A 27,806-nucleotide genomic window follows, 5' to 3' on the forward strand; every position below is an offset into this window, starting at 1 on the left:
CATTCATGTTATAAAAGCTCTAATATTCACACCATCAGTGTCTTTAATGCACTCACCTTGTGTGTGTGTGTGTGTGTGTGTGTGTGTGGCAGCTGTTTCTCGGTGTGTCAGCGGACCGACTGAAGCAGCAGCAGCTTGGTCTGAAAACAATTATCCCCGAGCTGATCTGGAGCCTGTTTCTTTTCTTCCTCTTCTTCTTCTTCTGGTGTTTAATTGGATGGCTGTTGGGGGTGGGGGGGGCTCTCTCCAGGTTTCCTGGTAACCGACTGACCTGCTGATGTCACTGCTCTCCATAATGAAGTGTGTGTGTATCTAGCTGCCTTTGTCAATAACCAGGGAGGGAAATTCACAGGAGATAAGGGCGACAATGGAGGCCACACGTCTGCCGTGATGAGGAAACGCACGCTGTTATTATCTCAGATTAAAGCTCAAATTATTTCTTATGGGTTTAGATTTAGTCTCCTTTACATTCAGATCCCCTTCAGATGGACTAAATAAGCACAGTTAAAGGTGCGTCCTGTTTTTTTGTTCCACATTATTATTTATTCTTACTAAAATGTGACTTTTAGCCGACCATACCATCCTTTCTTCGAGGCAGCCATTGGTTTCCATTCACTTCCCTCACTATGAAAGAAAATCCCTTATTTCTTCATCTTATAAATCCATAAATGTATCAATTAAACTGATGCAATTAATGTGTTTTAAGTGCATAATTAATAATTAAATGGATTGTAACATTAAATAAGTCAAATTTAAGCAGAACAAAGTTAAGGTGCAAATTATTAGGATCATTATTAGTATGAATTAGTTGATTATAATAAAATAAGGGGTCTGGTTTTTTTGCAGGTTTTGTAACATTATGCTTTTTAATACTTCACATGATACCGACCACAGTGCTTTACTTAGTTTTTTATTGCTTCCCTCCATTGGTTTCTATTCACTTCACTCCCTGTCAAATTCATGGTTATCATGAATTATTGGTTAATAGTAAATAAAGGTGTATTAATGGATAACTTACACATTTAAGAGCTTTTTAAGGAAGAAAAAAGAATTCAAACTGTGAAATCAAATAATTCATATTTAATATGGGCTTTCATTTTTCAAGTAAGGGAACATTTCATTGATAACTTTTATTTAAATTGATTTGGTTAACTCTTTAAACATGGAGATAATTCACTATAGTCCCCTGAACAAATTGTTGTCCATTCGTTTATCTTCTAGTTTTTTTTTACAAGACTAGATCCTTTAAGGTACAGTACAGATAAAGGGTAATAGAACTTAATGTGATGTTATAAGTTTCACGCCTTGAAATTCCTTCATTTATGCAAAGAAAAAACTTCATTTAGCTTAGCTATGTTTTGTTTTGTGTGAAACCGCTGAGTGAACTATTTCTATCATCTCTCACAATGTAGGTCAAAACCAACACGGCCTTTAGCTTGGCCTGCTATCTAGCTAGCTAACTTAGCTATGTTCCAAAATGTAGTTTTATTTATATATTTATACTGTATCTTCCATTGTCTATCGCACATATTTTTTCCGATTTAAGGTCCCACGGTGGTCAACCAGAAGGGGCGGGACTTCACCTCTCTGTACAGTTTATAAAGTTTAAACTAGATAATATTCCAATGAGTCATATTTGATCCTCCATAAACTACAGCCTCCAGCATTGTATAAGTAAAATAAATATGTAAAATGTTGTATCAGAGCTAAATGGGTGGGTGGGGCATTTGCATGTCAAAGAGACCCTCGAGCTCCTCGGCTCATTTCTGCCTCCTGTAAATCTTAAAAAACACTGATGGTGAAAAACACCTGCGTGAGGTAACGGGAGAATCACCAGCCTGAAAGAAAGAGCAGCTCGAAAAACAGTCTGAAATCTACTGGTTTCATGTTCTTGGACTGTACTATGTTTTAGACGTAAATACAGTACTTTTTACTGTACTACATCTAAGAGGTAAATATTGTACTTTTTACTGTACTACACCTCAAAAGGTAAACAAAGTACTTTTTACTGTACTACTTCTTAGAGGCAAACATTGTACTTTTTAGGTAAATGTTGATATTATCTGATTTTAATAACTGCAGATTCTCACTGAATACAAAAATATAATCAACAATTTATCTTTGTATTATTGTAAGTTAAGATAAGCTTCTTTATTCGTAGTAGGAATCTTTTGGAACTTTTAAGTAATATTTGATTTTTAGAATCTTCCTTAATGTCTCATCTGTATGTTGTTTTGATGATTATACTATCAATGTCACAAATATATATAACTGACATTAAATACTTCATGTATCATAAATTATTTCAAATGTAGGATTCTGTGTCTGTCAATAGATATTGAGTTTCTTGGTTAGTTTTATAAATGTTGCTCCTAATTTCTTATTTCACAGCATCAGGTGCAGACAAAGCGAAACCCAAAGCTCAGGGATGTTTAACGAGTCGGGTCTCTGGAGGCCTGAAGCAGCAGGAACAAGCTCACCTGCTGAACTCAGCTTGATTGGTCTCCAGTCTGAATTTAAGTCCTCCGTGTATCTGGGGGAACGACGACCAACGCAGAGCTCCAAACTCAAATCCTCCTTCAGCTGATGGTGCTGACGAAGCAAATCAGCAGCACACGTTGAGTGTCTCACATTTACTGTTTGACTCTGCATGATTGTGGTCTAAAAATGGGTAAAATTACAAATGTTTTTATTGTTATGGAGTCATAAAAAATGGGAAATCTGGAGAATAATAAGAAAATAAATGTGATAAATTAAAGACAAATAAGAAAATATAAAATAATGAATATCATTATTATTTTATTTTTATACAGATTACTGGATACATATATTTTTCAAATATATATTTATCTCTTTATGCAAACAAATTACTCATTAAATATTTATTTGAATATATTTAATTTAAAGTAGAGTATATGTGTGCAAGAATTGACCACCCAGCCTGGGCAGGAAGCCATTTGATTGACAGCTACAAATAAATAAATTACATTATATCAATTTTAAGAAATACATGTAAAACAAATTTACAGAAAAATGTAAATAATTTAAATGCAAAATAAATGTATATGTATTATTCAGAAATCATCGTACAAATGTGAAAATAAATGAATATGCTTATTTTTATAATAGTTATTTTTTAATTATTCTTTTGTATTTTGTTATTTTTCTTTATATTTCCACATTTATTTGTACTTTATTTGTATTTGTTTATAATGCTACTCCACTACTCTTTGCGAATTAAAATATTTTTTGTTATATAATATATCCTCAGAGTTTAAGATTTAATCATAGTTTTTTATATTATTTTTAATCCCTGGTGTTCATTTAATTCTATTGATTTATATTTATAGATTTTTACCATTTTATTGTTGCAATTTATTAATTGATATATTTATTTTTTCTATCTCCAAGTGAAACTGATCCAGTTCTTTACTTTGTCCACAGGAGGGCTCTTCAGCTTCAAACGACCAAAACGTCTCTCAGCTTGTTGATGCACGTTTCAGTTTGTTGGTTTTTACTCATTAATGCAAACATGACATTACATACAGGTTAGCTGTATTTTGTTTATAGTGGGAGGAAGAAATACATTTGAGGGGTGATTTTATATAAAACGGCTTTAAGCTAGAAATTAAATTCAATTTGTTGCTTGCCAAAGTATAGATTTAAATTCCGACAAAAACATTTGAGTTAAAATAAAATAACTTTCCAGATAGTTTTCAATGATCTGATTGTGTAAATATCCTGATTTGAAACACATAGAAGTGAGATAATATTTATCACAGCAAACTATAGAATAAAATCATAAATTTGAGGGATGACATTTTTTTTTGTTTGATACAATTCAAACAGGAAGTGCTACAAGATTAAAATATGATTAATTTATATTTAACACCAAAATATAATCTTAAGTGTAAATAGATTGAAGAAGAGCAGCAAAGAATAATCTTTAAAAAATATATTTTAAATCTCCTTCGAAGTGTTTTCATGCCCTCAGAAGGGCAGTTTATTTTTGAGGGGTATCTTCCTCTTCAGGGTCAGGGTGGAGTTGACCTGCTCGGCCGACAGCAGGTTGTGCCACTGGGCCACCGGCCGCCGCGGGTTGGACAACATGTCGGCCCAGTGCCTCAGCTGGTTCCCCGAGGCGTCGCAGCCCAGGAAGATCTTCCCCATGGCGTCGTTCCGGGTCATGGCGTCATGGTCCCACACGGAGATCACCAGGTTCACCCTCTGGGGACAACGACAGGAGATGTAGGCTATTGAGATCAAATAACCCCTTAAACAGCAGCGTTAAAGGACCTCACTGTTTGTTTGGGTTTGTTACTTTTATACATTTATTTCATATTATTCCCTCTTTACAGGCAGATATTAGTTTCTAGTAACTACATTTTTTTAAATTAAAATGAAATGACAATAAAATAGGGGATTTTAAGAAATATTGTTTAATGGATAAAACATATTATCGCAACACGTTATGGTATCTGTATAAATTACTATTTATTTTATTAGAAAGTAAAATAAATTCATGGTATTACAATGAATTCATGGGTTATAATAAGTTAAGAGGGTTTTAGTGGATTACTTTTTTTCAAATTGTAAAAATCTATTAATATCTTTAAAGGGTGTTATTTAGTAAATTCCTTTAACACAGAGATAATTCATTAAAGACTCCTGAACATATTAAAGTCCAATTCATTATTATTTTCAGTAACTTCAACTATGGGGTGAACCTTCAAACATTATTCAAAGGAATACTAATGGAATAAAAATAAGGTTAAAGGATGATCAGCATCTTTCTGCTGCTGTTTCAAAATAAAAGCATTTAACTGGCCAAACACTGGGTGTCTTTTATTGTGAAGTACTTCAAATGTTTGCCCTTAGTACATAGCTGGTTCTTTTCACTAAATAGATCCTTATTAAACATGTTAATAAAATGTGTTTGTGTTGAAAATAGATATCATTAAATCTGTCAGGTTGTATTTGTTCACCTGGATTTGTTCAAACGTCACGTCGAAGGTGAAGGACTCGTTGTAATAAGGGTTCAGCGTCTTCTTTTTAATAGACGTCTTCTTTTTCTTCCACTTTCTTTTGTCCAGAGCCAACTGCACCTTCACATAAGGATCTAAATACAAACAAGAGCTCGTTAAGTTCACGCATAGAAAGTGGAAATAAGTATTTAGGTGGAAATAAAGTGATATTTGTTCAAAAGAGGTAAAATATGTCTTTACTTTTCTGAGGAGTATAAGAGTCTGTAACTATAATGAAAAACAAGAAAAAACATTTAAAAAAATATGTAAATAATAAAAAATCTCACAATAATTTGAAATATTTTTGGATTTACACCAAACGAATTATTCTTTGGTTTCTCTAAATTGAAATGATTGTTTACTGTGTTGGATTATTTATCTAAAACAGAAGAGAAATCTCCACGAAGAAGTTCATAATTCGTGTCAACCAACACCAAATTTGATTGTAATCCCTGAATACCCATAACAAAAAAAACATGATTTATGAAAAATGATTTCGTTCGATGTCTTATCAAAACAACCCGACACCAGTTTGATTGATATTCCCTGGATTGCACAAATAAACCTGATTGATGAAATGAATGTTAGTGAGCTGCGTCTGATTGATTAGCTAAATGTTGTGTTTCACTGAGACTGTTACTGTTTCGTTTACTGAACAGCTCAGACGGACTACTTTCTGAAAGTCTGCACAGAGGTTCTTGTTTTTCTTACAACGTAACATTTGAGCCAATTAGCTTTGGTTTCACATTGATGCCATCGAACTGAAGAATTCTACATGACAGCGTCTGTGTCACGCCTACGTCTCTTTGTCATCATCGCTGTGATGGAACTCTTAGAGCTGGTTCACTCTAGACAGAGGAAGCTTCAGGAGACCCGGATGTCTTAAGCAGGAATATTTATTGAAGCTCGATCGAGTAGAATCCAAATAGGGTTGTTTCTAACTCAGCCTGACGTGTGTGAGGATTCTATTGGATAAAGGATCTAAACAAGGAAATACATCTACCTTTGCTGTGCTAGTAACAACATAGCCTCTGTACAGTCTCTCTTGTCCCACGTCTCCAACCAGACACCAGCCTGCTGAGTCTAAACCGAATACAGAAGGCTTCTAGCTGACCTTGGCCTACCAGCTGCCAGAGCCAACTCAGCCTTATTAGAAGCACAGAGTGAGAGAGGCGAAGAGAGGCAGACAGTTGACCTGACCTGTGAAGCTTGTCTTCAGTTACCTTTAACCCACAAGAGAGGGACGTTTAACATAAAATGACCTGTCGCCCCTGCCTATGACCCGTTGTCATTGCTTACCTTTCGTCGTCACCGCCTATGACCATTCGTCACCTACGTACTGACGTCATTACCTACGTCCTGTTTTTTGATACCTATGTCCCGTTGTCACCACCTACAGTGGGGGAAATAATTATTTGATCCCTTGCCGATTTTGTAAGTTTGCCCACTGACAAAGAAATGAACGATCTATAATTGTTATGGTAGGTTTATTTTAACAGTGAGAGACAGAATATTAAAAAAATAATCCAGAAAATCACATTATATAAAAGTTATATATTGATTTGCATTTGATCGAGTGAAATAAGTATTTGAGCCCCTCACAAAACATGACTCAGTACTTGGTGGAGAACCGTTGTTGGCAAGCTCAGAGGTCAGACGTGGGCAAACTTACAAAATCGGCAAGGGATCAAATAATTATTTCCCCCACTGTATGTCGTCACAACCACCACCCACTGGCCGTGTCATTTGCATGTCATTGTCCTCTCCTTCTGCTAAGTTCAGGTTGTCATTATTGGAGGGCACAATTGCTGCATCCTGCATCCTGCATCCTGCATCCTGCATCCTTAGCTCTAACCGAGACGATAGTTATCGGTTCAAAGAAAAACAAACAAGCTAGACCTTTCCTTAGGTCTGTCTATGGGGGACTACCATATTATAACTTCTGTGATGAATTTAATGCATTATACCTTCATTTTAAGTAAAATAAAATGCTTAAAATTTAAACCTAATCATTTGCTCATTTAAAATATTCAGTAGTCATTAATAAAGCAGATCTTTTTCATGAGTGAATGATTCCGATGTGAGAACTTCTCTCAGTCTGACCTGAGGATCCTCCGGTGTCCATGCTCTTCAGGTTTTTGGCCTCCAGCACGACCACGGTCAGTTTGGAGGCGGTGGGAACGTAACGCAGAGTGAAGCAGATCTCACCCAGGTTTTCATCCTGCAGCACAAAGACATCTTTACAGCAAAGGAACCCCAAACATTCAGTGAAAAGAAAAATAGTTATTCTAGGTGCTATATGTATAAAATCATAATAATAAGTATTATAATTACTATAAATATTATAATTACTATTATTATTATTATGTTTTTTATTCATATTACTATTCTTTTTTATATATATCTAAGACTCAAGCATAAAAAATACATTTTTGTGTATTTTTCTTTCATAAAAAAACAGCAGTGGCATTCTTTAATCAAAGTGGAATTAATAAGGTTAAAATTCTGAAAATGAATACATATTTGGTAGTTATGATCAGAACTGAAGTTGGTGAAAAGATTTAACTCTATTTTAAACTCTCTTAATATATATAATCCTATGGTAGTTTTTCGGAGTCATCAGAGAAACTTTTTTAGAGTGAGTCAAAATCTTTTGCATATTCACAGATTATGGAATTTTTAATAAGGGAGTAAACTTGATTTGAAATTTAAAAAAATTGGGGGGAAAAGACACAAATGATCATTCGAAGCATTGTATTTTTAGAGTCACATCTGGCTAACTCTATCTGTGTCTGATTGGAGTTAAAATAAGTTTGGGAACAGTTTGTAAATATTATTTTTGTGATGAAACAGAGTATTTATCTGACCCAGATGGTTAGTTGTTATTCTATGAATACCTTCAGAACAGTAGGAGGTGTAACAAGGTGAAACACCAGAGATTTAACTTTTAGAAGAAGACTGTAGATACGAAAATAAGAATTCAAAACAACACCTAGGTTGTAAAATAACAAAACATAACTATGACTTCAATCTAGAGTGTAAAAAAAGATAAAAACGACGAAGAAAACCTCAAACTTGGCGGGGTCGCCGAGGTCCTTCCACTCCTCGATGACGTGGTTCCAGTCCACGTTGCAGAGCTCCACCCTGAGCTCACCCATGATGTTGTGTTTGGTGAATCTGTTGAAGTCAAAAATCTGCATCACCGCTGTCGATTTAAGAAGGGCTGCCTTGGATATCTGGGAAAAAGAAACATCACAGAGTCAGAGGCATATTCTCAGATATTAAAGTGATACATTTACAAGAAACAATATATAATTTCTGAGTTTAAAGTGGCAAGAAAATCTTGGAAATTCTAAAATAATCGTCTTTAATAACGAGAAAAAAACTTGGACATTCTCTACATTTAAAGTGGTAAATTTACAAGAATTTTTTTTGATATTCTCTGAGATTACAGTGGTAAATAAAATAAAAACTTGGATAGCTCTGGGATTAAAATGGTAAATTAAAGAAAAAAATTGGATATTCTCTGAGATTAAAATGGTTAAAATACAAGAAAAAACTTTTCTAGCAAATCTGCCACTTGACACTTTTCGTCAAGGGACCACATCGGTTCACTTGGTTTGATCAACCTCATCACATCGCAGACGTCGCTGCTTTCAGTGTATTATATCTGCAGTGGATGACCAGATTCAATTATATTTACAGTCGGATCAACAATAAAAAAAAATCTTGCTATTTTAGCCCAGAAACACCACATTATCATCAGCATCTCTAGAGACATTCCCGTTTATTTGGCATTTTCAAGAAAACAACATTCGAGTTCTTTCTCATATATTTCTGACTTAATCTTAGAGTTTCTTCTTAGAATACTAACCTCCCTTCCATGGCTCTAGAATGTTTCCTTTTTTACCTACAATGGCCTCAAAATGCCGTCATTGTTAGGCATCAAAACACAAACTCAAATTCCTTGTTTGTAAAAGCCTGATTCTGAAACCAGACCTGCCGATACTCTCCGTGAACACCTCGTACCTGGAAGGTGAACTGCTCGTTGAAGACGGGGTTCAGAGTGCTTCTGAACACTTTGGTCTCAAAGGTTTTGGCTTTGTCGGGGCAGGTGTAGACTTTGGCGTACGGGTCCGAGCTTCCTCCCAGGTCCATGGCCTTCAGGCCGTCGGCTTTTTTGATCCCCACCGTGAGCTGTGACAGACAGACAGGAGACAGACAGACAGGCACTGACCTTTAGTGACAGCGTGAGTTAAAGGGGAACTCTTATGCTGTGTTCAACCGAAGGCAAAGTCAATTTTTTGCTTAATGTGATTACATACAAAGTCAATGCAAAGACGTGAATGGACAGCAATAGACCCAAAACCAGCTGGGTGAGTCTGATAAATGTCCTCAAGAGATGTCACTTGAGTCAGCATCGGTTAAAGACTACAAGTCTTTTCAAAGTAAAATAAACTGAAGGTGTGACGTTAACAAGCAGTGAGACCTCTGTAGTCCGCTATCATCTCTGCTGCAGGCTGGAGGCTCAAGGATACATTAGTCACTAACTAGCACAACAAATGTGCATTTCCAAGTTGCATTGTGGGTAATGTAGGCGCCAGGTTTTGACAAGGAACAAGAAAATGTGAAACAAAAATGACGATATCTCTGAGTCTGCTGCATCGATTTTAACCCCTTTTTGTTTCAAACCGTCCGTCTTGAGTCTGACAGTGTTTCAGGAGTGAAATGATGAATCAGTGGAGCACTGAGATACTGCAGAGGGACAGTGTGGAGGCTCAGAGGAGGGATATGCTGGTTTAATCACCACGGACTCAGCGGCGTTGTAGTCCAGAGAGTAGAGCAGCTTTCCTCTCCGCTGTTTGGTCGAACCGTAGCCGATGTCCGCCACATCAGGCTGAACCTGTCGGAGCACAGGAAACACATCAGCTCAGCTTTTCACTCCACGTAATGAGCTGTGAAAAAGGTTGTGGACATTTCACATATTTCTACTTGATAATATCGGTCTCTTTTATCTGCTATGCAGCATGTGTTAGTCTGTAAATGAGTCTGCTGTTTGCTGCTGAGAAGGTTAAGTCCAGACGCTTTTCACACCTTCTTTTCTAAGAAACTCAGATATTAAAGCAATGAGAGTGAACAAGAACAGTAAAGTTCCTGCAGATAAACAATAAGCTGAAACTGACTACTAAGCCCCTGGTTCATTCATTCCTAACACATCCAGCTGACCCCTGCTGGGCTGAACGTTTCCTCACCAGAGCTGAGGTGGTTTTCCCGTCCAGTCCTTTCAGGTTGATCCTCTCGTTCTTCTTCTGCCTCCTCTTCTTTTTCCCTTTGCAGCAGCACTTGATGCAGATACACAGACAGCAGAGCAGAATCAGCAGAGCGCCGGCCGCAAAGATGGTGTAGATCGCCCATCGAGGCACTGAGGAAGACGAGACGGGGAAAGGTTATTTAAACATCATTGATAACTTTAACATTAAAGGATCATGTTTTCACAGAACATTATTCATCCTTTTCACAAGGGACATAGCCTTTAATATCTAATGCAGTTTGGATTGACAAGTTTTAATTTAACTGTATGATTATCGTCAAGGTGCTGAACTGGACTGAACTTATATTGAGAGGTGTTTCTAATATTTGCCTCACACTGTTATAAACACTTTTTAGATTTTAGATATAGGAAACCTTTCAACTTTTTTGACCAGTGACTGTTTTTACAAAAACTAGGGAGGTAAAATGCTCCATTATTTCAGAAAATATAAAAGAATAAAGTCCAAAGAGTGAATAAAAACAGATTCATGTATCAGAACTTAGTTTATTTGTATTTTTATCTCCAATTAATCATCTCACGACCGCTCAGATTTATCTGGTGGCCCTTTGGAGGGGCCCGACCCCTAGGTTGCGACCAACCGGACTAAACTTAACTGAACAAAGTAGCAAAACATGCTAATTAAACAGCATCATTATTACAAAGGTGTGCTTTGTTCTGAGAAAGTGTTTAAAACCTGCATTCTCTCTGCTGTCCACCAGGGGGCGACTCCTCTGGTTGTATAGAAGTCTATGAGAAAATGACTCTACTTCTCTCTTGATTTATTCCCTCAGTAAACATTGTAAACATGAGTTTATGGTCTCAATCTCTAGTTTCAAGTCTTCTTCAATACAGCATGATGTTCATTTAGTAAATGATGCTCCATTTAGAGTCAAACAGACCATAAAGCAGGGGATGCTTTATGGCAGGTTTACTGTAATTGACAGGTCTCTACCACGAAGTTGTCCGGTCTGGGAGTTGTCTTTGTTTTTTGTCTTACAACTTTAACCTTTTCAAGTGTGTTTTCACTTCCTGAGAGTTAATTGTAGCATTTTGGTAGCCTTTAAATGTCTTATTCAGTGTTAAGTTGTAGCTCAGCCCTCAAAACAAGATGGCGATTACCAAAAGACAACTTCTCCCTCCTCTGTTTTAGTCTGATGTTTGGGGGTAAACTTTGGGTTTAGTTGAAGCTGCATCTTGGAGACTCACGGGGGATCTTGTTGAGAAGGTCGTTGACTAAGTTGGCAGCGGCGGCGGCGGCTGGGTTGAGGGTGGAGTTGGTCTGGGTGGTGGTGTAATTGGTCACTGGCAGGGCGGTGGTGAAGGGGTGAGATAAGTTTGGTGACGGGTGGAAGGCGGGCATGATGAGGAGGATGAAGAGAAGATCTGTGGAAGAAAGAGAAATGAAAGAGAGTCAGTCTGGACTCTACTGCAGCATTTCTTTTACACAAATAAATATAAAAGAACTCAACTCAACCTATACTGTACTTAAGTACGTGAGTATTTCCATTTCCAAGTGTGTTTAAATCTTAGTTAGTTACTTTTTTTTATATATAAAAAAAACCATATAGGTTATGTTGTTGTTGCTCCTGCTGTTGTTGTTTCCTATTTCATTTTTGGTATTTTCAATTTTCTCAACACATAAAGGACCCTAATTTTCTTCATCCTTCAGTTTATCACAAACATTCAACATCAAAACATCTGGAGATAAGTTGTTTTTCAATAACATTCATATAACTATAATAAAAAATGTAAAGGGAAGCAAGCATCTGTATTAACGGGAAGTTTTAGCAGCAATCTGACAGCACCATAACTTAAATTTATATAACTACAAAAAACTAAAAATATAGTTTTTGGTTGGTGGCGTCATAAATTATGACAAAAGATATTTGATATTTCATTTAACTGGAAACAAATTACATTTGTTACAGCCCTGCTGTCTGGAAACCAGTCATCTTTAGTGGAGTAATGAACTACTAAAAGGTCGCCGTACTTCAAAAGACAGGTGGTCAACAGCGAGTAAAAAAGAATAAAATAAAAACCTTAACGTCTGTGTTTCCCAAACCTGCTCAAATACATTTTGGCATGAAGCTTTCACAACATGTACGACAGCAGAGAGCTTCTAACTGGACAGGAAAGGGAATAAAACAAAAATAAAGTAAAGCTATTTCAAGTATAAAATAGCATAGATTAAAAAGTACAAGTGCCTCAAACGTGTACTTAAGTACAGTACTTGAGTAAATGTACTTAGTTACTTTCCACTGTTGCCTAACAACAGTGACGTATAAAATCTAACAAACATCACAGTCGTCGAACTCTGAGTGGAAACTCCACCTTCAGGCCTCCACCATGAACAAACAGCAGAAACACATTCACGCTGATAACAACAACAAAGCCTCCACACTGTTACAAGACGGAGGAATCCATGTGATTAAGTCAACAGAAGCAATACCTCCACCGCAGGAATACCTGAACTACCTGGACGCTGACAGTAACCGCAACCCGAGAACTCTACAAGTCTTTACACTATATTTACAAAAATATTCCAAAATAAATCATCACTCTTACACACAACAGGCAGTAAACTCTTCCTCCAGACTGGACTGGTACTGTCAAAGTAACCCATGCTTTGTTTTACACGTACAACATATAGTTTTGATGGTTTTGAGCAAGCCCTATGTTTTAAAGGAGAGTCCTAGTGATTCCATATTACACTTCTATTAAATAGTGGGGACCCACAAGGGACAGTTTACAACAACAAAGGTCATAATTCAAAGCAGCAGAGGTTGAGATATCCTGACTTTTATTATAAAGCGGGCTTGAAAATCCAAAAAACACTGGATCCTACATTTCCCACAATGCAACTGATGATGCTTCTTATTCAACCTTTTCTGCAACACAAAGGTTTTAATGGTGCGTTCAAGACAACTTGGAGGTCAGAATTCTAAGTTGAAAGTTCTAAATTCAGACCAGCGAACGCTTCAGGTGCCAAACATAAATTAAAAACATTTGTAAAGAAATGATGTTTGTTAGGCGAGTTTACACAAAGCCGATCTCTCAGCAGAGCAGCCTCCACATTTATTTGGAATAAAGTTTCCCCAGACAACTTTTGTGCAGAGAACATAACGTTCAGAGATCTAATAACATGGAGACTTATTTTTACATCAATTTACTTGCAGAGAGGTTTTATTATTTGATCTATGTATTATTTTAATTAAATACAGGTAAATGTACTTTACGTTGCTTTTTGGTTGATGGTTTATCATTTACAATGCGCTCCCCATGGCGGTGTGACTTCAGAACACTGCTGCTTTATGAAGTTGGAGTAGATGGAGTTCAAAAGTAGGAACTCAGACTTTGAGTATTTGTTAGCAGTCAGTTGGCTAACTAGTTAACCGCTAACCGGACAATAAGTCTTGAGAAGACTTCTGTCTTCTTGGCTGTACTGAATTATTTGTAGATTCGTTCATGAAGTTGACATTTGAGTTATAAATCAACATTCGAATGCTGCAAAGCTTTTTTTCCCGGAGGTCTATGAATTGTGCTTTAAGTCAGTATCTCTGCACAGTGTCAGATAAAGATCAATGCTGGCTGGGTAGGTTGTTTCAGACTAGTGTGATCCAAACATTTCCTATAACTTCAGAGCGTTGTAAAGTCTAAAAGCCAACTGAGAAAAAGACAAATGTATTCATTATCAAAATTCACATGTTTTTATCTAACACAATATTCCACTTCAATCCATATTTGTTGGTGTTTAGCATTTAATAAACATCATTTTCACTGTGATCAAAAAGCATTTTGGCCAAACACAAAGGGAGCCACGCGTCTGTGCTAACGGGGAGGTCTAGCAGCAATCTGAGAGCACCATGAATAACATTTATATAACAGTGAGTTTAGGGTGGTGATGTCAAACATTGTGGTGAGACATATTCAAAGCTTCATTCAACAGTTAAAAACATATACATTTGGTACCCTTCTGTCTGCAAACCAGACTTTAGTGGAACAGTATTTACTTAGAAACAAGAGGGTTAAATTAAAGGAAATGTACGATAATCTTCCTCCATTTTGGACTCTCAGTTCCCCCAAAGGTCGGCCCTGTCCAGTACGGTCGTCAACAGTGTGGTCAAAAGGACTTATCATGTGACCACCAATCAACAGAAAACAGTTACACCTGCAGGACGTCCACAACAAAAAGACGAAGAAGGTCTATTAAAATAATAATAAAAAAGAATAAAAAGCAACATGAAGAGATGATGACATGATGGTCTTTTATCAGCCCTTAATTAAAGTCTATGTCAAGCAACTTTACTATTAAATGCACAACAGCCACTGTTCAGCATCTTATGAATAAAAGCTGGAGACATTTTACTCACTAATGACGACTTCGACAGAGACGTCGACATCCCTACTCGCTGGCTGAAGAGTTTCTGACTCGTACGACTCGGAGTGAAAAGGGAGTTGTGTTAGAGAACGAGTGAAGAGGAAGGAGGTGACGTACGACGGAGAGAGTTTTCCTAAAATAACATCAAAGTTTTCAAACAGAGGAAACGTCTCCTCCCTTCATCTCCATCCCGACTGTTTTTACTGCAATCAGCAGGAAAAGACATCAACAAGAGTCCAAACATCTCTCTGTCTCCTCAAACAGGGGAAACCACAGAGGTGGTAGAAGTACTTCAACAGAGGAGGAATACAAACCCTGCATTAGAAACTTTACTCCAGTAAAAGTACAAAAGTATTAGCATCAAAATAAACTTGAAATACCAATATTCAAATATTGGTATTTCAATATAATACCAATGTGTTATCCTGCAGAATATCCTATATTATTTTATCGTTTTATAATTATTGATCTGAAGATGAAAGCATTATGTTATGTTCATTCAGTTCATTTAATTGCTTTATATACTATTGGGTAAAATATATTTTAACTTACCTTACTAGTTGTTTTGTATTTCTATCAGTAATTTAAATCTGCAAAGTTTTCAAATACATGTTGTGGACTAGAAGTATAAAGTGGCATGGAAAGGAAAGAAAGTAATAAAGTACAAATACCTCAAAACTGGACTCAAGAGGCCAGTGTGTAGCATCTTTGGGGATTTATTGCCAGAAATGTAATATATCTATTTTTCCATTAGTGTATAATCACCTGAAACTAGAAGAACCTCATACAACTACCCTTTAATAATAATAATAATAATAATAATAATAATAATAATAATAATAATAATAATAATAATAATAATAAACTCTATTATAAAGTGCTTTACATGCTTGAACCAAGATTAAAACCTCTGAATACTTTGATCAAATGACAGCAGGCAAACAAAACAATAAAGACGTTGTGCTAAAATGAATAAAAAAGCTTTTTTGAATAGAAAAAATATGTAAACGATTCTGCAAACATCAGACCTTCAGGCAGTTCCAGAGTGTTTTTCATCATCACACAGAGACTAAATACTTTAAATGTGTCTGGAAAACAAGTTTCCTCAACTGGAAGAAAAGCTGTTCAGAAGATCACAGAATGAAGTGAGTGTTTTTTATTCATGATATAACACCTGTAGGTTTACATTAATATCATGTCGGGCTCCATCTTTGTGGGTGTAAAACCAATCAAACTATCAGTCACATTAACTGAACACCAGGCAGGAAATGGAAAGTAAAAGAGTCAATAACAACCAGGAAAATAATGTCTGAAAACATAAAGGTAATGAGGAAGAAGAATAAAAGTAAAGGAATGATGAAATAAATAAATAAAGAAGAAATGAAAGAAAAGAGGTGAAAGACAAGAAGAAAGATGGAAAAAAGAAAAAGTAAATATGGGAAGAAACAACAAAAGGACTAATAAATAAAGACAAAGAGAGGCATGATGGGAAAAGAGAAGAAGAGAAGGTAAACGAGAGAAAGTGTCTGTTATCTGTCTGTTGTTGTGGTTTAATCCCCCAAAAACACAACAACAGACAAATAATAAAGACATAAACTAGTAAAACATTTATTTACCTGACTGTAACGGTGAGACTTTTATTTCCTTTCATTAATAAATCTCATTTCTTCTCTTTTTGTTCAGTCGGCTGTTTTTTAATCAGAAGTTTTATTTTTCTGTTCTGCTGAACGTCAGTCGTCCATCTTCAACTCTGAAAGTGTGAGACGACTTCAACCTGAAGGAACCACACCTGCAGAACACACACACACACACACACACACACACACACTCACTCACACACACACACACACACACACACACACACACACACACTGCGTAGTCAGTAGTTCAAACAGAGGTGGAGTCTTTGCTGCTAAAATACCAGTTATTCAAATATGTGTCATGAAGTTTCAGTGAATCCAGCAAAGAGAATAAAGTTCCTCGTTTAATTAAACACAGAAACTTCTTCATTTAAATAAAATATTAAACTGCTGGATTAATTCATTAAATATTGTTTTACTTTTTTTTACCATTTAATCCACTTATGTTTGTTTATGAAAAATGTTTTATGTTCACTACATATACAAACACATTTATAAACACACACATATATATATACACATATATATACATATATAAACACATAATTATACATACTTATATATGTATACACACACATATACTGTATATATATACATATATAAACACATAAACATACACACATATACATATATATATAAACATAAATATATATATACACACATATATATATAATATATATATATATATATACACATATACACATTGTATATATACACACACACACATATATACGCATATAGACACATTGTATATATATATATGTATATATACATATATATACACACAGTATATACACATTATTATATCTCTCAAACGTTATGTAAATCCCTCATTGTGGACGTCAGTAAAATAAACATTACACACTGTAGTTTTTTTTACTGATATTGCATTTTATTGGTTTAAATGATGAAATAAACAAAAGCCAGCCAGAGCCAATCACAGAGAAGCAACCAGAGCAGGAAACGACAGAAGAACTCTTCTCATGAAGTGAACTCAGATTTACCTTTAAAGGTTAAAAACACTGAAGTTCTGCATAAATCAGTGACATCACAGCAGGTGAGAGTTTAACTGTTATTCTGAATGTTCACCAGCTTCCTGTCTTCTTCTTCTCTGCTTTGCTTTTTTTTGTGCGTTGCTGCAGATCTTTGTGTAGATCTGCATTAGACAGCAAACAGGATCCAACACAGGACTAAAGCTCTACAGGGAACCTTTAAGACATCTGATAAATGATTAGACTCTTCATCCTTATTTTATTACTTTATTCTCCATAATTGTTACCCTGATTCCATTTGTTGTCCAAAGAAAAACGTAATCTCTGATTTCAATCTTTAAATCAAACGACACTCACTAGCTTCTTCCCGGAGCTTTCAACCACATCTTAGTGAAATGCTGAAATGTAATGAAGTGTTTAAAGGCTCTGGAGTAAAAAAGCTAGTAAGTATAATTAATTATAATTTTTTGTTGTTTGTCTGCAACTTTTCAATAAAACTTTTTCAGGGGAACAAATTGTTATTTTTAAAAATATTTAAATAACTTAATTAAGTCCCAAATATCTCAAAAACTTCTTCTGCATTTCTAATTTTCATATTTAATATATTAATAATCCAGCATGTAAACACCTGCTGTGATCCAGCTGATTGAAGCTCAACATGATTCAACTTTTCAGAGTCGATTTCAACGTTTACAGTTTCCTGCTGTGATCACACGTCATATTTGTTGTGTTAAATTCTGTAAAAAACAGAAATAAAAAACAAAAAAACACTCCTGTCTTCCTTTATGATAGAATTTGCGGCGCCCAAGAAAAACAATAATATTTATATCCCTATGTCCCGTAGATGAGTGAATATTAAGCTCTTTAAACTATGTGTTTGGGAATCGAAAGGACTGATCTGCAGTCAGTGTTCAACCCTCCGTTATGGTTTTATTGAGAACATTTAAATAACATCAGAACTAAACGTGGTACAGTTTTGGATGAACACAGAGGATCCGCTGGGTTTCTCTCTCGTTATGTACACTGAAGGTGAGACGGCAGCCGGACGATCAGAAGTTGATGGCTTTACCGAAGGAGGCGGCCAGGTTGGCTTCTCTGAAGGCCTCCGACACCGTCTGCAGGAGGAGGAGGAGGAGGAGGAGGAGGAGGAGGAGGAGGAGAGTTTCAGTTTTAACGTCAGTCTGGTTGTGTTTTATCTGGGAATATTTCTTGTCTTTTTTTTATCATGGTTATGAACTTTTATGTGTAGAAGCCCATTTCTATCAGTGCTGAAAAAATATCTCCAAATAATGAGTTAGTTTTTCAGAATAATGACTTATCTCAAAATATTGACTTACTATCTCACAATAATGACTTATCTTCTTACAAAAATGATTTTTTTATCCTAAAATAATGACTTATTATCTCAAACTATAGAGATACTTAGTCAAGATATTGAGAAAGATTCCATTATTTTTGAGATAGTTTCTGATTATAATCACTAACAGGATATTTGATTTCATCACAGGGGCAGAAATAACCTTCCATATTTATAGAAAAATGATGCACAGCTCTGTGAGTTACACATGATGATTATTGTGTGTGTGTGTGTGTGTGTGTGTGTGTGTGTGTGTGTGTGTGTGTGTGTGTGTGTGTGTGTGTGTGTGTGTGTGTGTGTGTGTGTGTGTGTGTGTGGGACGTACGGGGTGTGCGTGGCAGACTCTGGCGATGTCCTCACATGAAGCTCCGTACTCCATGGCCAACGCTGCTTCATTGATCATCTCTCCGGCGCCCTGCAGGGAAACAACTGCTTTTAACAAATCGGTCTTCTTAAGAACACATTTTATGTATTTCATCCACAGTGAAACATGTCTGGAACACTTAAATCAAGTCATATGGATTATATTGTAACATACCACAAGTTTTCACATTATGCTAAAGTAATTTGAGCAGCTGAAAACACCTGCATGGGTGAGTGTGAGACTTTAACGCCAACATGACTTCTTATCTTTTTCTGAATTCAGCAGCCAACTGGAGATCTACAGACGGACTGAGTGACAGCTGGTCCTCTGACCGGTGGTTTAAACTTAAGTCACGTGTCTGATGTTCGGGGTGAAAGTCACTCACGGTTCCCACGATGTGAGCTCCCAGCATCCTGTCTGTCTCCTTGTGGCCGATGATCTTCACCATGCCGTCAGTGTCGGCGTTGGTCTTCGCTCGGCTGTTTGCTGCGAAGGGGAACTTGCCGATTTTGTACGGGACGCCCTGAGGAGGAGGAGGAGGAAGAAGAGGAGGAGGACTGTAAAAAACAGCTGGAAAACATCTTTCTGTGTCTTTTGCAGGCTGCAGTGAAGTCTTTTCCTTCGTCACCTCCTAACGATCATTTGTAAGAATCATTAAATCGCTCCAGAGAGAATCAAAACAGTTCTGATGATCAGTTTATCATTTAAATCATTTATCGAGCAAAAATAAGCATCAAATCTGAGAATTTGCTTCTTTTCATGTTATAATTATGAAATGAATATTGTGTTCACCCCAAAATCAAAAATGCATTTTGTTCCTTTTACTTGTAGTTCTATTTATAAATCTGGATTGTTTTTGGTTTGAGTTGCAGAGTGTTGGATGTATCGGACTTAAAGACGTCTGCCAATATAATGGAACTAGGTGGCGCTCTGCTTGTGGTGCACAAAGCGCCAAGAAAAAAATACATTTGAAAAACTCAAAATCAATGTGTCTCCAGAAGTCATGACCAGGTTCCCTTTAGGATAAAACACAGAGGCTGTTGTGAGCAGCTTCATGAAGGCAGCGTTCACTCAAATTATTAATGCAGCGTTCACAGCTCGTTTCTGCCGCCATCTAGTGGCCACTGCAGGTTTAAATGAATTCCAATGGGACATGATGTGCACAGTGTTGTTTGGAGACATCGGTTTCATTTCATCTTCCTCCTCACCTCCTCTTTGATCTGCTCCTCCGTCTTGCCCACCCAGGCCACCTCGGGGTGGGTGTAGATGACGGAGGGAACACAGTTGTAGTCGATGTGCACGGCGCCGCCGGCCATTCCCTCCACGCAGATAATGCCCTCGTCCTCCGCCTTGTGCGCCAACATCGGCCCGGCAACCACGTCGCCGATCGCATAAATACTGAGGACAGGCAGAGTTTATTATGCTTCAGTTATTCTTCAGTTTATGGTATCAAATTAAACCAACGATACATTTATGTTCATTAGGTGTTTGCATTCATTTGCACTTGCATTTTTCTTTATGCAATAATGTGATCAAGATTAAATGATTAATTATAGTCATTAAATACGATCATTTTTCTGCAGCTTCATCTAAAATTCCAGGACTTTTCAACATCTTTCCATAACTTTTAACTTAGTTTCTACTCCTCTCTTAAAGGACTCAGTCTCTTCTTTCAATGAAAGAAACTGAACCTGAAGTTGCGTTTATTAAATTCAATAATTTGTGATTTATATGATGAAGATCTTTCTTACTACACACATTACTTCATTTAATGTTTATTATGGCTCAGATTTATTTAAAGAGTTATGACAACATTTTCATATGTAATTAACATTTTTCTTATCAAAATTGTAGTTTTATTGGTATTTTTTCTGCGTTGATACTGATACCAATTATATATATTATAAGGTAATGATTTAGTGTGCTGTCAATTTTATTCTCTAAAATTCTGAACAACAAACATGAGCAAATAAACAATTATCAGATTTTTTAGGAATCATTTTCATGCAGAAGAAGGACGTTTTTGGATAAAGAACATGTAAAGTGTATTCTGATCACTGGGGTACCTGGGTACTTTGGTCTGGAAGCGGTTGTTGACGGGGATGCGACCCCTGTTGTCCAGCTCGATGCCTACAGAGTCCAGACCCAGGTTCTGGGTGAAAGGTCGTCTGCCGATACAGACCAGCAGCACGTCGCACGTCAGAGTCTCGTTCTTCCCTCCGGCCGCCGCCTCCACTCTGAAACACAAACACATCGACGCCCCGGGTTAAACATGAATGCTTTAATTTACATGTTTCAAAAAATAAAACATTAAAGATTCAGGGCGTGTTTCTTTACTCACGCCACATCGATCTTGCCGTCGGGCCTCTTGGTGGCTCCCATGACTTTGGTGCCGAGCTTGAACTTGAGTCCCTGTTTCTGCAGGATGCGCTGGAAGGTCTTGGACATCTCCATGTCGATGCCCAGGCCGCCCACGTGGCCCAGGAACTCCACCGCCGTGACTTTGGAGCCCAGACGCTGCCACACGGACCCCTGCAGGACGGGAGGATAGTTAATATTTTAGTCCGTTGGATATAGGCTTATTAGAAATAGTGAGATGAACGGAGAGAAAACTTTATCTTATTGGATAAAACAGATGTTGATAAACTGCATAATTTGCAGTTGAAAACAGCTATTAAATTGCTACTTTTGTGTGTGTTTGTTCTAGGCTCTGATTGGACTACTTTTTGTCCAATCTGGTAACACAACACAGAATCGAAAAAAAAAGAAAAGCTGACCAGCTCCACTCCGATGACTCCGGCTCCGATCACAATCATCTCCTCTGGAACTTTCTTCAGAGACAGAGCTCCTGTAGACGACACGACGCTCTCCTCATCGATCTGAGAAAGAAAAAAGAGAAACATTCCAGACTGTGAACACGTTTCATTTATTACAGATTAAAGTTATGTGTGTAGAGGGAAAGATATTTTATATATTCGATTGCACAGATTAAATGATGAATGCTCCCAAAACAAACAAGTTAAGTTTCAATACAAATGTAGTGAATATTTTAACCAAATATAGAGAAAAGAATTGGCAAAAACAAAATGTAAATGAAGCATTGTTTCCATCATATCAGACAAACAGCTGGTGGAGCTAACAGAGCTGCAGGGACGATGCATCTCCGTAGTCAGACAGGAAGTTAGCATCAGTTAGCTCAAAGTGCTGTACATTTAAAAAATAAATAAAAACAGAAAACCTTCCTTTTAAAGAAAGTGTGCAATTATAAATAAAAAAAATGTAGACATGAAAGTGTATAAACACATTAAAGACCATTTGAGAGACAGACTTTAAGGTTTTGAATGCAGGACTTTTACTTGTAGTGGAGTATTTTTTACAGTGTGGTATTAGTACTTTTACTACAGTAAAGGATCTGAATATCGTACCTGGATCCCGGGGAAGGGCGTGACCTCGGAGCCGGTGGCGATGAGGATGTTCTTGGTGTTGATGACCTGCTCGCTGCCGTCGGCTGCAACGGCCGTCACCTGGTTCTTACCGCTCACCCGCCCGTACCCGCTGACGTGGGTCACCTGAGGGGAGGTGATGAGCAGAGGGTCAGACTCTCAATGGGATGGTGGGTTAGAGACCGTTTAAATGTAAAGAGAGAGACAGAGAAAGCAAGAGAGAGAAAGAGAGAGAGGAGGAAGACAGACAGACAGACAGACAGACAGACAGACAGACAGACAGACAGACAGACAGACCTTGTTCTGTTTGAATAGATGAGCGATTCCTCCGGTCAGAGCTTTGACTGCTCCGCTCTTCTGAGCCATCATCTTCTCCAGGTTCAACGAGAGGCCTGAGACTAAGAGAGAGAGAGAGAGAGAGAGAGAGAGAGAGAGAGAGAGAGAGAGAGAGAGAGAGAGAGAGAGAGACCGACGGAAATCAGCATGTTTATCCTGAAGGCAGGGCGTCGTGTTCCACTATTTAATTATGTCAATATGTTTAAACTAACAGTCTCTTAAACATGAGGATCTGCTGCTTATCTTTGGCGTTTTATACAATAAGCTGAATATCTTTGGACAAAACAACGTGTTTAAAGACCTTAAAGTAACTTTCTAGTCGACTCAAGTTTCTTACTTTCGATGCCTCTGCTTTCAAAGTCCTTGCCGTGAGCCATGTGGTACAAGTAGGAGTTGTTCAGCAGAGCCTGCAGACACAAAACATCAATCAAAAGTTGTTTTTTTAAGCTTTTACATCGTATTCTTGATGTATTTTATTGCTTCATATATCTTCGGTTCAACCATTAGAGCCTACAAGTCTGCAGCTTTGTGAACTGGGACTACAAAATGTTTCTGATTCTGTTTACAGGATGTGTTGCTGTTCCAAACTACAGATGAAGAAGAACCAGTAGATCACCTTGGAGGGGATGCAGCCGACGTTCAGACAGGTTCCACCCAGCGTGACGTTCTTCTCAACACACACCGTCTGTGAAAAGGAAAAGAGGACGTTCATATGTCAACAGGAAACGTTATTAACCACGAATAAAATAAATTCAGTGTGGATACAATGTTTTTTCTATCTGGATGGAGAGAAATAAACCCCCGATATCAGATTGCCCAAATATTATTTTTTCAATAAAAAAAGTAAACTACAGACAGAAACAAAGATCAAACCTCTGCTGTGTGCACAACATTATATCCTGCTGTCTGTCTAGCTCGACAGAATGTATTTAATTAATTAGTTTCCAGCGACCAACGATTGTCAAGCAAGAACAAAGACATTTTTTGCATGATTGAAATAACTTATTTCATTATTCAAAATTTGTAAAGCAATAAATAATTCATAGATTTGTGCAGTGACATGAATTAGGGCTGGGCAACGTATTGGTTTTAGATCAATATCTTTGTTGATTTGGGATTTTGTAATATCGCATATAAGAGTTGTCTTTTCCTGCTTTTGAAGGCTGATTTACAGTAAAGTGATGTAGTTTTATGAACTAACCAGACTGTTTAGTAAAGTAAAAGTATAACTTTTAGAATTTTTGATGGTTTACTGACTTCAGAGCGTTGAAATGATTTTTTGGACGGTGGCAAAAAGAAAAAATATTGTGGATCCTTGTAGACCAGCTCAGTTATTAGTATGAGCAGTAAAAAGGATCAGGGATCTCTTATATTTGTTCCTTTTTTTACTTTTGTGCTGATCCGATCTGTGAGTCTGATCCGTGATACGATACGAAAAGTGAGTTTTATGATCCGTTGCAGCCCTACACTTGTTCATACTTTAAATCAACAAACAGGAGTGATTCATCTCAGCGTTTCTACATCTAATTGGGACCAGAACAGACGCTCCCATGTGTCTGATATGTTGAAGGCAGCTTACCTTGAAGCCGAGCTGCGACGCTTTGATGGCAGCGACGTAGCCGCCTGGACCGGAGCCCACAACTGTGACATCTGCATCAACTACGGAGACAGAAACACAGAAACCTTTATCATCGGTTCATAACAGCAGAATAACAGAGACTTTACCCCTCAGTCATAAAAAGAAGGAAGAACTACAGCGTCAAAGATTTACTTTTTGAAGCGGAGGATCAGTGGATCATTTTAGGAACTAAAGTCTACCGTTTCAGGTAGGCTTTTATTGTGAAGTTAGACAGGAAACAGGTGACATAGAGCAGCTCTATGTTTATGATTGAGAGTATATAATAATAATAATAATAATAATAATAATAATAATAATAATATGTAAACTTTATTTATATTGCATTTTCTACACAAAATATGAATGGCAGACAAACAATGAATAAAATAAAAAATGAGCTACATATAAGGAAAAGTTAAATAAGACAAAACATTTGATTAAAATTCAGACCAACATTTGAAGATGGTCCAACTCTTTATTTATTTTTATACTATAGATGTATTTTGTGACAAAGTTAGTTCTTTTAAATAATTTGTTTTAACTAGTAACTTCCACATCCAGTCCAATGTCTAGATGTGGAAACAAACAACCGTCACCCATCTGGCTGAAGTTCACTAGAGAACGTGCCGTTAATGAAGACTGATGATTAGATTAAGAGTCGACTTACTCGCTGCTTTGTCAGCGTAGGTTCTGACGGACAGCGCTGCAGCACCGTGTAGTTTGCAGGGAAGGTTGTGGCTCCGCTGTGATGGAGAAGCAAAAGTAAAAAGAGAAAACGTTAACAGGACGGTTAAAACACAAAACGATCCAGTGCAGGGTCACGAACCAAAACTAAACATGTGGGCTAAAGTGGAAAAGGATTTCATAACAAACTCTTTATAAAGAGAATGAAGAACATACAGTACTGAATTCCAATAATTAAAATAAAGGTTCAATTCCCCTAGACGACCTTCTGTGTGGAGTTTGCATGTTCTCCCCGTGTCAGCGTGGGTTCTCTCCGGGTTCTCCGGCTTCCTCCCACAGTCCAAAGACATGCAGCTTAGGTTAATTGAAGACTCTAAATTACCCGTAGGTGTGGATGGTTGTCTGTCTCTATATGTCTGCCCTGCGACAGACTGGTGACCTGTCCAGGTGAACCCTGCCTTCACCCATTGACAGCTGGGATCGGCTCCAGCACCCCTGAGACCCTTAACTGGATAAGCAGGTTACGGAAAATTAAAATAAAAGTAATTCAATAAGTTCTCCTAACTGGCACACTAAACAATAGACTGCTTGTTCTTTGTTTTGTGAACTTCCTTTAATACAATTTCCTTGTTCAGCCGCTCAAATGTAGAAAAACAGCCTGAACACTGTCAGCATCAGTCACATCACATTACATTACAGTCATTTAGCAGACTTTTTTATCCAAAGCGACTTACAGGAAGTGTATTCAACATAGGTATTCAAGAGAACTACTAGTCACCAGAAGTCATAAGTGCATCTCCTTTCTTAAACAAGCATCTAAGAGCATAAACCAGAGCAAAAGTATAGTGCAGAGGCAAAATACTACGAAAACAATAAGTGCTACAAACTAATACGAATATAATAAACAAACTAATACGAATACAATAAGTGCAACAAACTAATATGAATACAATAAACAAACTAATACGAATACAATAAGTGCAACAAACTAATACGGATACAATAAACAAACTAATATTAATACATTAAGTGCTATGAGGAAGGCTCAGGGTAGTCTCCACACTATAAGATAAGATAATCCTGTATTATTCCCTTTAAAGTCCCTTTAAAGTCCTGTGTTAGTCCTATGAAGGTTACACTCTGACTTAAGAGATAAAGAGGTGGGAACATTTGAAAAAGACAATCAAACTAATGACAATAAACAGATTAATAAACAGATAAATAAACAGATAAATAAACAGATAAATAAACAGATAAATAAACATAATAAACAGATAAATAAACAGATAAATAAACAGATAAAACAAACATAAACAATAAACATCAGTAAAGAGACATAAATAACCACATGAGGGGTTCCTGCCTGCTGCCTGGCTCAAGGGCACCCCAGCAGCACTGACTCACCTGTCAGTGCTGCAAACCTGCAACTCCATAACAGCTAGCATTAGATAACCACTGCTAGCTAGCTTAGCATGCTAACACAGCTGCCAGGTTAACTCACAACAATTTGGTTTTTTTTAAAATATTATGTTAATTTAACTTAAGCCGAATTAATAAAGGGAAGTTATAGAATTAGAAAATGTGTCAAAAACATTATTTATTAGCCGAAACAAGGATTCCACGTGTCCCTGCTGGAGTCTGGCGCTAGCTGTTAGCTGCTAGCTGTTAGCCGCTAGCTGTTAGCCGCTAGCCGCTAGCCGCTAACCAGTGGCTCTAAATCTGAAAATAACCAGTGTTCCCAGTACCGACAGCTACTGGGACCGGGCCAGCAGCCTCCCCGGACACCAGGGGCCGGCGGGCGGACGGGCAGCAGCCGTTCTTACCGAGGCCAGAGAGCGGTACACCTGCGTCCAGCTCTGCATGTCGTCGGTGGGTCCGGTTCAGTAACCTACAGCGGGGCCGAGCAGCCAAGGACTCCCCGCATTGCGCATGCGCAGTGCCGGTTCACGACGCGTCGCCTCCCTATGACGTCACTGACGGTGAGATCTGGATGAAAACACCCTTCAGTGTGTTTCTACATATTATTGTGTATAATATTGTATATAATACAAAGTATTCAGACCCCTTACTTCAGTAAAAGTACTAATATATATATATATATATTTTTTTAAAGTACTGATATATATTTTTTAAAAGTACTAAGATTTTTTTTTTAAAAGTACTAAGATTTTTTTTAAAGTACTGATATATATTTTTTAAAAGTACTAAGATTTTTTTTTAGAGGACTGATATATATTTTTTAAAAGTACTAAGATTTTTTTTAAGTACTAATACATTTTTTTTTTTAAGTACTAAGATTTTTTTTTAAAGTACTAAGATTTTTCTTTTTTAAAGTACCAAGATATTTTTTTAAAAGTACTAATATTTTTTTTAAAAGTAATATTTTTTTTAAGTACTAAGATTTTTTTTTAAAAGTACTATTTTTTTTAAGTACTAATATTTTTTTTTTAAAGTACTAAGATTTTTTTTAAAGTACTGATATATATTTTTTAAAAGTACTAATATTGTTTTCTAGAGGACTAAGATTTTTTTTTAAAGTACCAATATATTTTTCTAAAGTACTAATTTTTCTTTTAAGTACTAATATATATATCTTTAAGTACCAAGATTTTTTTTTAAAAGTACTAATATTTATTTTTAAAAGTACTATTTTATTTAA

At 36.8% G+C, this 27,806-nt stretch overlaps 2 protein-coding genes across 2 annotated transcripts; both read right to left on the reverse strand.

Annotated features, from left to right (window-relative positions):
- Positions 1 to 3,990: 3,990 nt before the first annotated feature.
- On the reverse strand, positions 3,991 to 11,695 carry syt8 (synaptotagmin VIII). The gene is made up of 9 exons (XM_054620521.1): positions 11,542 to 11,695; positions 10,277 to 10,446; positions 9,832 to 9,927; positions 9,054 to 9,221; positions 8,093 to 8,260; positions 7,128 to 7,245; positions 5,226 to 5,252; positions 4,986 to 5,119; positions 3,991 to 4,227 (listed from the first exon to the last, which is right to left on the reverse strand). The coding sequence occupies exons 1-9, from the start codon at positions 11,693 to 11,695 to the stop codon at positions 3,991 to 3,993; spliced, it is 1,272 nt and encodes a 423-aa protein (XP_054476496.1).
- Positions 11,696 to 18,255: 6,560 nt separating this feature from the next.
- Positions 18,256 to 27,078, reverse strand: dldh (dihydrolipoamide dehydrogenase). The gene is made up of 14 exons (XM_054619889.1): positions 26,971 to 27,078; positions 25,131 to 25,206; positions 24,425 to 24,504; positions 23,462 to 23,530; positions 23,183 to 23,252; positions 22,807 to 22,907; positions 22,492 to 22,635; positions 21,844 to 21,945; positions 21,408 to 21,598; positions 21,133 to 21,303; positions 20,275 to 20,464; positions 19,452 to 19,589; positions 19,028 to 19,117; positions 18,256 to 18,460 (listed from the first exon to the last, which is right to left on the reverse strand). Exons 1-14 carry the CDS (start codon positions 27,007 to 27,009, stop codon positions 18,395 to 18,397), a joined length of 1,527 nt encoding a protein of 508 aa, XP_054475864.1. The 5' UTR covers positions 27,010 to 27,078; the 3' UTR covers positions 18,256 to 18,394.
- Positions 27,079 to 27,806: the final 728 nt, after the last annotated feature.

Source organism: Anoplopoma fimbria, chromosome 19 (assembly GCF_027596085.1).
Source record: "Anoplopoma fimbria isolate UVic2021 breed Golden Eagle Sablefish chromosome 19, Afim_UVic_2022, whole genome shotgun sequence".
Classification (NCBI taxonomy): Eukaryota; Metazoa; Chordata; class Actinopteri; order Perciformes; family Anoplopomatidae; genus Anoplopoma; species Anoplopoma fimbria.